The sequence below is a fragment of the Heptranchias perlo genome, chromosome 20 (genome assembly GCF_035084215.1).
Source record: "Heptranchias perlo isolate sHepPer1 chromosome 20, sHepPer1.hap1, whole genome shotgun sequence".
NCBI lineage: Eukaryota > Metazoa > Chordata > Chondrichthyes > Hexanchiformes > Hexanchidae > Heptranchias > Heptranchias perlo.
In genome coordinates, this window is record NC_090344.1 from 50,716,836 (window position 1) to 50,730,600 (window position 13,765).

At 47.0% G+C, this 13,765-nt stretch overlaps 1 protein-coding gene across 1 annotated transcript in view; it reads right to left on the reverse strand.

Annotated features, from left to right (window-relative positions):
- Positions 1 to 3,798: 3,798 nt before the first annotated feature.
- The window catches only part of npc1l1 (NPC1-like 1), a 90,579-nt gene continuing 80,612 nt past the window's right edge, over positions 3,799 to 13,765 (reverse strand). Inside the window, exons 18-19 of the mRNA XM_068001547.1 lie at positions 6,971 to 7,133; positions 3,799 to 5,485 (exon numbers count right to left, since the gene is read on the reverse strand). Of these exons, the coding sequence (XP_067857648.1) occupies positions 5,202 to 5,485; positions 6,971 to 7,133 (447 nt within the window). The 3' untranslated portion in view covers positions 3,799 to 5,201. The remainder of the gene's footprint in view (positions 5,486 to 6,970; positions 7,134 to 13,765) is intronic.

Here is a 13,765-nt window from a genome sequence, read left to right on the forward strand (position 1 = left end):
TGGATTGAATCTGTTGTCACCTGTCTGAGGGGAGAATGGCGTTTTTTGGTGTTTTCCCCTGAGATAGGGCCGCACTCTGGTGCATTGACAGAGTGGAGATAATTCTTTCCCCTTGCCCTGGCTGGGAAATGATTTGTTTTGTGTTCATGTCAGCTGCAGAGGCGGTGGGGAATATTACGATTAGCTTCAGCAAACCCCGTAGTCTGGAGAGGGGGGGGGGAAATATCAGCCACGGTTTCTGATCACTGTCCTGGTGAAAAGTCTGCGCACGGCATCAGGTGAGTAGAGAATTGGGGTCCACTGTGTTAGAACATGAGAAATAGGAGCAGGAGTAGGCCATACGGCCCCTCGAGCCTGCTCCGCCATTCAATAAGATCATGGCTGATCTTTGACCTCAACTCCACTTTCCTGCTCGATCCCCTTATCCCTTGATTCCCCTAGAGTCCAAAAATCTATCGATCTCAGCCTTGAATATATTCAACGACTGAGCATCCACAGCCCTCTGGGGTAGAGAATTCCAAATATTCACAACCCTGAGTGAAGAAATTCCTCCTCATCTCTGTGCTAAATGGCTGACCCCTTATCTTGAGACTATGTCCCCTAGTTCTAGACTCTCCAGCCAGGGGGAACAGCCTCTCAGTGTTGTGCCTCATCGTTGAACAGCCTGACATAGCTCACACACGAAGAATGGCCGCACAGGTGGAGGAATACTGGTGCCAGTCGATCTATGCCGGACGGGAGTCGTCAGCCCAGGGTCCAAGTTCAGAAATCACCGCTAAAAGCTAATGGACAGGTACAAAAAAATCACACAAAAAGCTAATGGAATGTTGGCCCTTATCTCGAGAGGGCTGGAATACAAATGGGTGGAGGTTACGCTACAGTTATATAAAGCTCTGGTCAGACCCCATCTGGAGATACTGCGTTCAGTTCTGGGCACCGCACCTCAGGAAGGATATATTGGCCCTTGGAGGGGATGCAGTGCCGATTCACCAGAATGAAACCGGAGCTAAAAGGGTTAACTTACGAGGCCAGGTTGCATGGACGAGGCTTGTATTCCCTCGAATATAGAAGATTAAGGGGTGATCTTATCGAGGTGTTTAAGATGATTAAAGGATTTGATTGGATAGATAGAGCGAAACTATTTCCCCTGGAGTCCAGAACAAGGGGGCAAGTGAAAATTTCCAAACTGATATCGATGGATTTTCAATGGGCAAGGGTAGTGAGCCAAGGTGGGTCAATGGAGTTAAGATACAGTCATTATCTAATTGAATAGCAGAACAGGCTCGAGGGGCCGAATGGCCTTCTCCTGTTCCTATACGTGTTGGACACCAAACTGACCAAAAAATGTTAGTTTCCTTGCCTTTTAAGTTTATTAACTGATGAAGACAACAATGTTATGACAGTCAGAAATGCAACAGAACAAAATTCTGTAGATATTTACCTCTGTACAATAAACGTTACAGTCTCCATTAAAGAAATATACAAATATAAAAGGCGTCTAGCATCTGTTTCATTAAGTCAAAAAGTAACTTCACTATATTACATCGCTGCAGGGCTTTTTTTGGTGACAGTTTAAAGGAGCAGTAAACAATGAGAAATCTTTTACTCTGCTTATTCCTTATTCTGTGTGTTTGTGGTTCAGCACAAATCAATACTTACCGCAATTTCAGCCGTGGCTCAGGGAGTAACGCTCTTGCCTCTGAGTCAGAAGGTTGTGGGTTTGAGTCCCACTCCAGAGATTTGAGCACATAATCGAGGCCGACACTCCCAGTGCCAGTACTGAGGGAACGCTGCACTGTCGGAGGTGCCGTCTTTCGGTTGAGATGTTAAACCGAGGCCCCGTCTGCCCTTTCAGGTGGACGTGAAAGATCCCATGGCCACTATTCCAAGAAGAGCAGGGGAGTTCTCCCCGGTGCCCTGACCAGCACCAAAAAAAACAGATGATCTGGTCATTATCACATTGCTGTTCGTGGGAGCTTGCTGTGTGCAAATTGGCTGCCGCATTTCCTACATTACAACAGTGACTGCACTTCAAAAGCTCTGCATTGACTGTAAAGCGCTTTGGGATGTCCGGAGGTCATGAAAGGCACGATATAAATGCAAATTATTTCTTTCTTTCCACACTTCTAACTGTATTCTGCAGAGATGTTGCAGTAAATTAAAGATCAGCACTGAGCAAGCCACTCTTTTGAAACTGGAAGAACTTAGAAAAGTACAGGACATTCTGTTAAATTTAACTTAATTCCCCTGGATAATACTACAGATGATATCTTTATCAAATTATAAAAGTGCAGTTTGTACAGCAGTCGTGAATCATACTGAAGAAGGTTCTGGACACCATCATATTACAGTAACCACTTGTGGGTTAGATTAAGCAACTTCACTTTGTTACTCAGGATTCCTGATCTCCACGATTCGATTTTATGGATGACAGTCACTTTATCTTTCTCCGAGAAAGTATCTGCCAGCTCACTCGCTCCATCTGTTCAAACGTTACACATCAATGCTGCGGTTTGAGCAGCCGAACAGTGTGCGGGATTTTAAATCAATGGCACAAGATGTGGTCGGTCGGTGCTTCGAACTGTGGCTCCAGAATTAACAGCCCACAGCAGAAGTAATGCAGTTACTTCAATTCTGAAGTGTAAAATTAATCTCTGACGAGGGTTCTGTGTGGAGGGGAAGGGTTAACAAACTTTTTTTTATTCGCTCTCTGGATGAGGGTGTCGCTGCCAAGGCCGGCATTTATTGCCCATCCCCAGTTGCCCTGATACAACTTGCTGGGCCGCTTCAGAGGGCAGTTCAGAGTCAACCACTCTGGTCGGTGTGAGGACGGCAGGTTTCCGTCCCGAAAGGACATTAATGAAACAGTTGGGGTTTTTACGACAAACATTAGCAAAACAGTTCTTATTTCCAGATTTTCAAATTCGAATTCTCGAACTGCCCACAGTGAGATTCGAACTCTCGTTCTCTGGACCATTACTCGGCCAGTTAAAATAGCGCGACACGACCGCAAGCAACTTCCTCCCCCAGCGCTGACCGGTAACAGTTGGCAATTTTATTTTACTGCTGTTTTTAAAGGAGAGAACGATCGGCCGAGTCTAACACATCTCGCCAGCTGAGTGTACCGCCTCTTCCCACCCAAACTCCGAGAGCACCAGGCTGAGCCAGACAGTGAGCACAAGGATCCTGTTCCTCGTTTCCCTGCGGGTTTACGCAGCTAAAACCGCTCGTTTACCGATTGAAGGATTTTGATAAGAGCAGATAGGGAGGAACTGTTTCCCAGCGGCAGAAGGGTCGGTGACCAGAGGGCACGGATTTAAGATAACTGGCAAAAGAACCAGAGGGGGGAGACGAGGAGAAGTTGTTCTGATCTGGAATGCGCTGCCTGAAAGGGCGGTGGAAGCAGATTCAATAATAATTTTCGAAAGGGAATTGGATAAATACTTGAAAAGGAAAAATTTCAGGGCTGTGGGGAAAGAGCAGGGGAGTGGGACTAATTGGAGAGCTCTTTCATAGGGCTGGCACAGGCACGATGGGCCGAATGGCCTCCTCCTGTGTTGTATCAAAAATCACAGAATCTGTCTGTCTGGCTTTGGCAGTGGAAAGGTGAGTGAGGAAAGAGGAGTGAAAATGGAAAACAAATACACCTGATGTTTCTTAATGACTCGCAGAGGGTTCTGTCATTGGTCAGGTCAGTTGTTGGAGGTTTTGTAAGAAGAGGGGGGTGGGTTATCTCCAGTATTCCCACCAGGACACGGACTCCTCAGTTGTGGTAATGTCCTGGAAACTGGTAGTGCCCAGAAAGGGTTCGGGTGGCGGGGGGGGGGGGTCTCTCAGTACTGAGATGGGGTATCTGTTCCTCGTGGTATTTCGAGGGGGTTTGTGGTCTGGGAGCAGTGTGAGGGAAGCTTTGGAATCACTCTTAAACCTGCTTTTGGGAACAGTGGGGCGGGTCCTGGGAATAGTAGGGGAGGGAAGCTTTAGTGGGGTGATTTTTGGGATCAAGGAGCACTGCAAATGGAGGCGGGGTGGGGGGATGGTGGTGGTGGCGAGGGGCTTCTGAGCACTAGTGGATCCTGGGTTCCACCAGGCATCAGGAAGGGGCTTTGTCGCATGGGGGCAGAATCTGGCAGCACGGGGGAGGGGGAGTAAAGTCTAGTCTGTGCCTGTCGGGGAGAGGGTTGATGGGATTGGGTCTCAAACTACCCCTGGCTCCTGTTGAACAAACCGATCCCCACCCTCCACATTGCTGTCCACAAACCTTCTTCCGAGAACCATCCACAGCCCCTTTACGACTCTCGAGTATAATCCACCTCCTCCCTCATTTTCATCCTCTTCCTGTTCATAATGTTCCTGCTTTAAAGCATTAATGGGTAAGATTTCTACTTCTTAAAAGCAATGGTCAGAAAATCTCAGGCTGATGGTTTGCACTCCCAGTCCGTGCCAGCAGTGCAAAGACAGAAAATCTACACTATAGTGCACTGTTTTTAAAAGTTTGTTCATGGGATGTGGGCATCGCTGGCGAGGCCGGCATTTATTGCCCATCCCTAATTGCCCTTGAGAAGGTGGTGGTGAGCCCCCTTCTTGAACCGCTGCAGTCCGTGTGGTGAAGGTTCTCCCACAGTGCTGTTAGGAAGGGAGTTCCAGGATTGTGACCCAGCGACGATGAAGGAACGGCCGATATATTTCCAAGTCAGGATGGTGTGTGACTTGGAGGGGAGCGTGCAGGTGGTGTTGATCCCATGTGCCTGCTGCCTGCGTCCTTCTAATTGGTGGAGGTCGTGGGTTTGGGAGGTGCTGTTAGGAATAATGCAGTCAGTGGCGGTGGAAGAAGTGGCTTCCTTTTATTTCTTTGGTTTTGTGAGCAGGTGCTTGTATGTTGCAGGGACATGCAGTGAAATAATGGCCCATTCAACGTGGAAGGTTGCAGCGGGGAGTAAGTTGCAGATGAAATTGTATTAATTCTATATTTTATGATAGCTTGAAAAAGCCACAAGTCAGTAAGTTTTCACAGACAGTCTTCCAGTGACGACAATATTGGGGGGGATTCATTCTGCAGTGTCGCTGGAGTTCTGGGCTTATAGCAGGCTAGCCCACTGCACGTTAATCTGTGACCGCTATGGCGAGCTCGGGAGGAGTTTGCTTTGGTTTTATTTTAATTCCAACAGTTCTGTGTTGAGAGCAGTGCATTAAAAAAAGGTTTAAAATGAAGTGACTGTACAGCCCGTACTATTTGGCTGCGTTTCTGATGAGGTAAATTCTTTCTCGAAAGAGGCTTCATCATCCCCAAGTACGACACCTTCGATCGACTTGCCAGCCTCTTTGGGCACTCCGTTGTATTGTGCATGTGATTGGACTTTCTCATCCCCAGTTAGCCCATTATACCCAGAGTTTATGAAGAAACAATTGGAATATATATCCTCTGGCAGTTGCTCCTTCTCCTCTTGCTGTAACTGCAGTAACACAGCTGTGTTAACGTTTGGTCCTGCAAAAGAATGACAGCTGTTATTGTACCATAAATAAATTTCAATATTGATCAGTGGGAGGTGGTGCATTTTGGGAGAGTAATGAGGCCACACACTGCTTGGATAATGAGAGTCGAAATGGGGGGAGAGGAGCAGAGGGATCTGGGGGTACAGACACACAAATCTCTAAAAGTAACGACGCAGGTTAATAAGGACATTAACAAAAAGCAAACCAAGCACTGGGGTTCATTTCTGGAGGGATAGAATCGAAAAGCAGAGACGTTATGTTAAACTTGCACAGGACCTTGGTTAGACCACTCTTGGAGTAATGTGTGCAGTTCTGGTCTCCATATTATAAAAAAGATATAGAGGCACTGGAGAAGGTGAAAAAAGGATTTACAAGGATGATACCAGAACTGAGAGGTTATAATTATCAGGAAAGGCTGAACAGACTACACCCACCAGACCCTATTTCCATCGGATTATTTTAAACTCATAAATAAGTGGAACTGTGCTAACAGTTTAAACTCTTCAACAGCTGTCTTGCCTTCACAGGAGCACAACAGAGGAAGATACAGAATTATTAGAACATAAAAAAACAGGAGCAGGAGTTGGCAATCCGGCCCCTCGAGCCTGCTCCGCCATTCAATATCGTGGCTGATCTTCGACCTCAACTCCATTTTCCCGCCCGATCCCTTGATTCCCTTCGTGTCCAAAAATCTATCGATCTCAGTCTTGAATATACTCAACGACTGAGCATCCACAGCCCTCTGGGGTAGAGAATTCCAAAGATTTACAATCCTCTGAGTGAAGAAATTTTTCCTCATTTCGGTCCTAAACGGTCGACTCCTTATCTTGAGACTATGCCCCCACCCCCCCGTTCTAGACTTTCCAGCCAGGGGAAACAGTCTCTCAACATCTACCCTGTCAAGCCCTCTGAAAATTTTATACATTTCAATGAGATCACCTCTCATTCTTCTAAACTCCAGAGAGTATAGGCCCATTCTACTCAATCTCTCCTCATAGGACAACCCTCTCATCCCAGGAATTAATCCAGTGAACCTTTGTTGCACCGCCTCTAAGGAGAGGACCAGTAAATGGGATTAGATTTGGATCGCCTTAGCAAAGAGCCAACACTGACACAATGGCCTGAATGACCTGCATCTGTGCTGTAAACATAGAATCGCACAGTACTAAAGGAGGCCATTCGGCCCATTGTGCCTGTGCCGGCTCTTTGAAAGAGCTATCCAATGAGTCCCACTCCCCCTGCTCTTCCCCCATGGCCCTGCAAGTGTTTCCTTTTCAAGTATTTATCCAATTCCCTTTTGAAAGTTATTACTGAATCTGCTTCCCCCGCCCTTTCAGGCAGCGCATTCCAGATCATTACCAATGGTTTAAAATATTTCCCGTGGCTGATCTCCAGTTCTGTTTGTTAGTTTGTCCTTCCGTGCAATCTGGGCAAGATCCCTTTTTATCATGCGATGAACTGATGATTTTGTACTCACCAAGGTAGCTGAGGAGCACAGGCAGGAAGACAAGGCCATGGACCAGGCCCAGTAACGTGATGACAAGATTAAGGCGGAAAAAGAAAATCTGGATGAGCTGAGCTTTAGCAAAATACAAGACTATGATTCCAGGGAGGTTGGTCATAGCGACACCTGCAAACACCTGGAAAAAAAGAGCAGTGGAACAGGTAAGTCACGTTATACCTGGGACATGGCAGTGAAACTTTCCTCATCATTATGCTGGAGTTTCCTTGGTTTAATGCAGTGTTTACGGTGGTTTATAATATAACACGGGGCTCAGGCACTTTTAGTTACTAATGCTTTAATCACACGGAGGACAACTGTTTACCTGCTATCCAAAGGCAGCCCTACTATATCACCATGTCAGCCGTGGCTCAGTGAGCAGCAGTCTCGCCTCTGAGTCAGACGGTCGTGGGTTCAAGTCCCACTCCGGGGATTACAGCACAAAATCTAGGCTGACACTTCAGTGCAGTACTGAGGGAGTGCTGCACTGTCTGGAGGGTCAGTACTGAGGGAGCGCTGCACTGTTTGGAGGGTCAGTTCTGAGGGAGTGCTGCACTGTCAGAGGGTCAGTACTGAGGGAGTGCTGCACTGTCGGAGGGTCAGTACTGAGGGAGCGCTGCACTGTCTGGAGGGTCAGTACTGAGGGAGCGCTGCACTGTTTGGAGGGTCAGTTCTGAGGGAGCGCTGCACTATCAGAGAGTCAGTACTGAGGGAGTGCTGCACTGTCGGAGGGTCAGTACTGAGGGAGTGCTGCACTGTCTGGAGGGTCAGTACTGAGGGAGCGATTCACTGTCGGAGGGTCAGTACTGAGGGAGTGCTGCACTGTCAGAGGTGCCGTCTTTCAGATGAGTCGTCTGCCCTCTCAGGTGGATTTAAAAGATCCTGTGTCAGTATTTTGGTGAAGAGCAGGGGAGTTCTCCCTGGTGTCCTGGCTAATATTTATCCCTCAACCAACATCACTAAACAGATGATCTGGTCATTATCACATTGCTGTTTGTGGGACCTTGTTGTGTGCAAATTGGTTGCCGTGTTTCCTACATTACAACAGTGAGTACACTTCAAAAGTACTTGATTGACTATAAAATGCTTTGGAACATCTTGAAAGGTGCTCCAGAAATATAAGTCTTTCTTTCTTCTACATGAAATGTGTCTTTTCCAGTTGGAGCGAGTGAGTAATGGAATGGGAAGAATGTGACTCAGTATTAAACGCAACTCGAGAAAAAAGGCCACTTGTTACTGCAACACAATGTTGGATGATTCAGTGAGGTCTAAATGTGCTCGAACAGTTCCAGGTTTGTGAATAAATGTAACTGTCAGCCTGCTGATGTGAATGTGAATGGGCCGCAATATAAGACCGAGCTTCACGTCAGCAAGTGTGCTCCTCGGGTTCGACTGTCTCTCAAACATTTTTATTTTCCACTTGGACCAAGTGCCTGACCCCATTTATTTTTATTTTTATTTTTTTTATTCGTTCACGGGATGTGGGTGTCGCTGGCGAGGCCGGCATTTATTGCCCATCCCTAATTGCCCTTGAGAAGGTGGTGGTGAGCCGCCTTCTTGAACCGCTGCAGTCCGTGTGGTGCGAGATTTTACAACTGAGTGGCTTGCTGGGCCATTTCAGAATCAACCTCGCACCCGTGATATGCTCCTCCTGCAAGATGTGGGAAGTCATGGACACTACCAGTGTCCCTGCCGACCATGTGTGCGGGAAGTGTGTCCACCTGCAGCTACTGACCGATCGTATCTCGGAGCTGGAGCTGCGGGTGGACTCACTGTGGAGCATCCGCGATGCAGAGAAACTCGTGGATAGCACGTTTAGCGAGTTGGTCACACCGCAGGTAAAGGGTATACAGGCAGGAAGTGAATGGGTGACCACCAGGAAGAGTAAGAGATGCAGGCAGGTAGTGCAGGGGTCCCCTGTGTCCATCCCCCTCTCAAACAGATATGCCACCTTGGATGCTGTTGGGGGGGATGACTTATCAGGGGAAGGCAGCAGCAGCCAACTTCCTGGCACCACGGGTAGCTCTGCTGCACAGGCTGGGAGGAAAAAGAGTGGCAGAGCTATAGTGATAGGGGACTCAATTGTAAGGGGAATAGACAGGCGTTTCTGCGGCCGCAACCGAGACTCCAGGATGGTGTGTTGCCTCCCTGGTGCAAGGATCAAGGATGTCTCGGAGCGGCTACAGAACATTTTGGAGGGGGAGGGCGAACAGCCAGCTGTCGTGGTGCACATAGGCACCAACGATATAGGTAAAAAAGGGGATGAGGTCCTAAAAGCAGAATATAGGGCGTTAGGAGGTAAATTAAAAAATAGGACCTCAAAGGTAGTAATCTCAGGATTGCTGCCAGTGCCACGTGCTAGTCAGAGTAGAAATAGGAGGATATTTCAAATGAATACGTGGCTAGAGGAATGGTGCAAGGGGGAGGGATTCAAATTCCTGGGACACTGGAAACGGTTCTGGGGGAGGTGGGACCAGTACAAACCGGACGGTCTGCACCTGGGCAGGGCCGGGACCGCTGTCCTAGGAGGAGTGTTTGCTAGTGCTGTTGGGGAGGGTTTAAACTAAAGTGGCAGGGGGTTGGGAACCTGAGCAGGGAGAGAGAGGAAAGCGTAACAGGAAGGGACAGAAGGTATGGAGTAATAGGTAAAGTGTTAAAAAAGGAGAAAGCAGGAACTAAGCGTCACAAAACAGATTTGAAAGTTCTTTATCTGAATGCACGTAGCATTCGTAATAAAATGGACGAGTTAACGGCACAAATAACTACGTATGGGTATGATCTTGTGGCCATTACAGAAACATGGCTGCAGGGTGACAACGACTGGGAATTAAATATGCCAGGGTATTTAACAATCAGGAAGGACAGGCAGGAAGGAAGGGGAGGTGGGGTGGCTATGTTAATAAAGGAAGGAATCACTGTAATACAGAGAAATGATATTGGGACAAAGCATCAAGATAATGAAACAGTTTGGGTGGAGATAAGGAATAATAAGGGGAAAAAAACATTAGTGGGCGTAGTATATAGGCCTCCTAATAGTTGCAACTCTGCTGGAAGAAGTATTAATCAGGAGATAGTCGGGGCATGTAATAAGGGAACAGCCATAATTATGGGGGATTTTAATTATCATATTAACTGGACAAATCAAATTGGGCAGAGCAGCCTTGAGGACGAGTTCATTGAATGCATCAGGGATGGATTTCTTGAGCAGTATGTAACTGATCCTACAAGGGGGCAGGCAACCTTGGACCTGGTCCTGTGTAATGAGTCAGGATTAATTAATAATGTCCTAGTTAAGGATCCCCTTGGAACGAGCGACCACAACATGGTTGAATTCCATATCCAATTAGAGGGTGAGAAGGTTGATTCTCAAACAAGCGTACTGAGCTTGAATAAAGGAGACTATGATGGTATGAGAGCGGAATTGATTAAAGTGGACTGGGAAAATAGATTAAAGGGTAAGACGGTACATGAGCAGTGGTGTTCATTTAGGGAGTTATTTTACAACTTTCAAAATAAATATATTCCACTGAGGAAAAAAGGGTGTAAAAGAAATGACAGCCACCCGTGGCTAAGTAAAGAAATCAAGGATAGTATCCGACTAAAAACAAGGACATATAAGGTAGCCAAACTTAGTGGGAGGATAGATGATTGGGAATTCTTCAAAAGACAGCAAAAAGTAACTAAAGGATTGATTAAGAAAGGGAAGTTAGATTATGAAAAGAAATTAGCAAAAAATATAAAAACAGATAGCAAGAGTTTCTATAGTTATATAAAAAGAAAAAGGGTGGCTAAGGCAAACATAGGTCCCTTAGAGGATGAGACCGGGAAATTAATGGTGGGAAACATGGAGATGGCAAAAATGCTGAACAAATATTTTGTTTCAGTCTTTACAGTAGAGGACACTAAGAATATCCCAACACTGGACAAACAGGGGACTCTCGGGGGGGAGGAGCTAAATACGATTAAAATCACTCAAGAGATGGTACTCAGTAAAATAATGGGACTCAAGGTGGATAAATCCCCTGGACCTGATTGCTTCCATCCTAGGGTCTTGAGGGAAGTGGCAGTAGGGATTGTGGATGCTTTGGTGATAGTTTTCCAAAATTCCCTGGACTCAGGAGAGGTCCCGGCAGATTGGAAAACTGCTAATGTAACACCGTTATTTAAAAAGGGTAGTAGGCAGAAGGCTGGAAATTATAGGCCAGTTAGCTTAACATCTGTGGTGGGTAAAATTTTGGAGTCTATTATTAAGGAGACAGTAACGGAACATTTAGATAAGCATAATTTAATAGGACAAAGTCAGCATGGCTTTATGAAGGGGAAGTCATGTCTGACAAATTTGCTTGAGTTCTTCGAGGATATAACGTATAGGGTGGATAAAGGGGAACCAGTGGACGTAGTGTATTTAGACTTCCAGAAGGCATTCGACAAGGTGCCACATAAAAGATTATTACTTAAGATAAAAAATCACGGGATTGGGGGTAATATTCTGGCATGGGTGGAGGATTGGTTATCAAACAGGAAGCAGAGAGTTGGGATAAATGGTTCATTTTCGGACTGGCAACCAGTAACCAGTGGTGTTCCACAGGGGTCGGTGCTGGGTCCCCAACTCTTTACAATCTATATTAACGATTTGGAGGAGGGGACCGAGTGCAACATATCAAAATTTGCAGATGATACAAAGATGGGAGGGAAAGTAGAGAGTGAGGAGGACATAAAAAACCTGCAAGGGGATATAGACAGGCTGGGTGAGTGGGCGGAGATTTGGCAGATGCAATATAATATTGGAAAATGTGAGGTTATGCACTTTGGCAGGAAAAATCAGAGAGCAAGTTATTTTCTTAATGGCGAGAGACTGGAAAGTACTGCAGTACAAAGGGATCTGGGGGTCCTAGTGCAAGAAAATCAAAAAGTTGGTATGCAGGTGCAGCAGGTGATCAAGAAAGCCAACGGAATGTTGGCTTTTATTGCTAGGGGGATAGAATATAAAAACAAGGAGGTATTGCTGCAGTTATATAAGGTATTGGTGAGACCGCACCTGGAATACTGCATACAGTTTTGGTCTCCATACTTAAGAAAAGACATACTTGCTCTCGAGGCAGTACAAAGAAGGTTCACTCGGTTAATCCCGGGGATGAGGGGGCGGACATATGAGGAGAGGTTGAGTAGATTGGGACTCTACTCATTGGAGTTCAGAAGAATGAGAGGCGATCTTATTGAAACATATAAGATTGTGAAGGGTCTTGATCGGGTGGATGCAGTAAGGATGTTCCCAAAGATGGGTGAAACTAGAACTAGGGGGCATAATCTTAGAATAAGGGGCTGCTCTTTCAAAACTGAGATGAGGAGAAACTTCTTCACTCAGAGGGTGGTAGGTCTGTGGAATTTGCTGCCCCAGGAAGCTGTGGAAGCTACATCATTAGATAAATTTAAAACAGAAATAGACAGTTTCCTAGAAGTAAAGGGAATTAGGGGTTATGGGGAGCGGGCAGGAAATTGGACATGAAGCTGAGTTCGGATCGGTCAATGCCCTGTGGGTGGCGGAGAGGGCCCAGGGGCTATGTGGCCGGGTCCTGCTCCGACTTCTTGTGTTCTTTAGATTTGTGGTTGGGATCAGATCAGCCATGATCTTATTGAATGGCGGAGCAGGCTCGAGGGGCCGATTGGCCTACTCCTGCTCCAATTTCTTATGTTCTTATGTTCTTATGTAACCACATTGCTGTGGGTCTGGAGTCACATATAGGCCAGACCGGGTAAGGACAGCAGGTTCATCTAAAAACCCATCTGGTTCACTAAAGGACATTAGTGAACCAGATGGGTTTTTACGACAATCCGGTAGTTTCATGGCCACCATTACTGATACTAGTATTTTAATTCCAGATTTTTATTTAATTAATTGAATTTTTTTAAAAATTAATTAATTGAATTTAAATTCGCCAGCTGCCATGGTGGGATTTGAACTCATGACTCTGGATTTTAGTCCAGGCCTCTGGATTATTAGTCCAGTAACATAACCACTATGCTACCGTACCGCACTGCCCATGGACCACTCTCTGTACACACCCCACCCCATGGACCACTCTCTGTACACACCCCACCCCATGGACCACTCACTGTACACACCCCACCCCATGGACCACTCTGTACACACCCCACCCCATGGACCTCACTGTACACACCCCACCCCATGGACCACTCTCTGTACACACCCCACCCCATGGACCACTCTCTGTACACACCCCACCCCATGGACCACTCTCTGTACACACCCCACCCCATGGACCTCACTGTACACACCCCACCCCATGGACCACTCTCTGTACACACCCCACCCCATGGACCTCACTGTACACACCCCACCCCATGGACCACTCTCTGTACACACCCCACCCCATGGACCACTCTCTGTACACACCCCACCCCATGGACCTCACTGTACACACCCCACCCCATGGACCACTCTCTGTACACACCCCACCCCATGGACCACTCACTGTACACACCCCACCCCATGGACCACTCTGTACACACCCCACCCCATGGACCTCACTGTACACACCCCACCCCATGGACCACTCTCTGTACACACCCCACCCCATGGACCACTCTCTGTACACACCCCACCCCATGGACCTCACTGTACACACCCCACCCCATGGACCACTCTCTGTACACACCCCACCCCATGGACCACTCTGTACACACCCCACCCCATGGACCACTCTCTGTACACACCCCACCTCATGGACCACTCTCTGTACACACCCCACC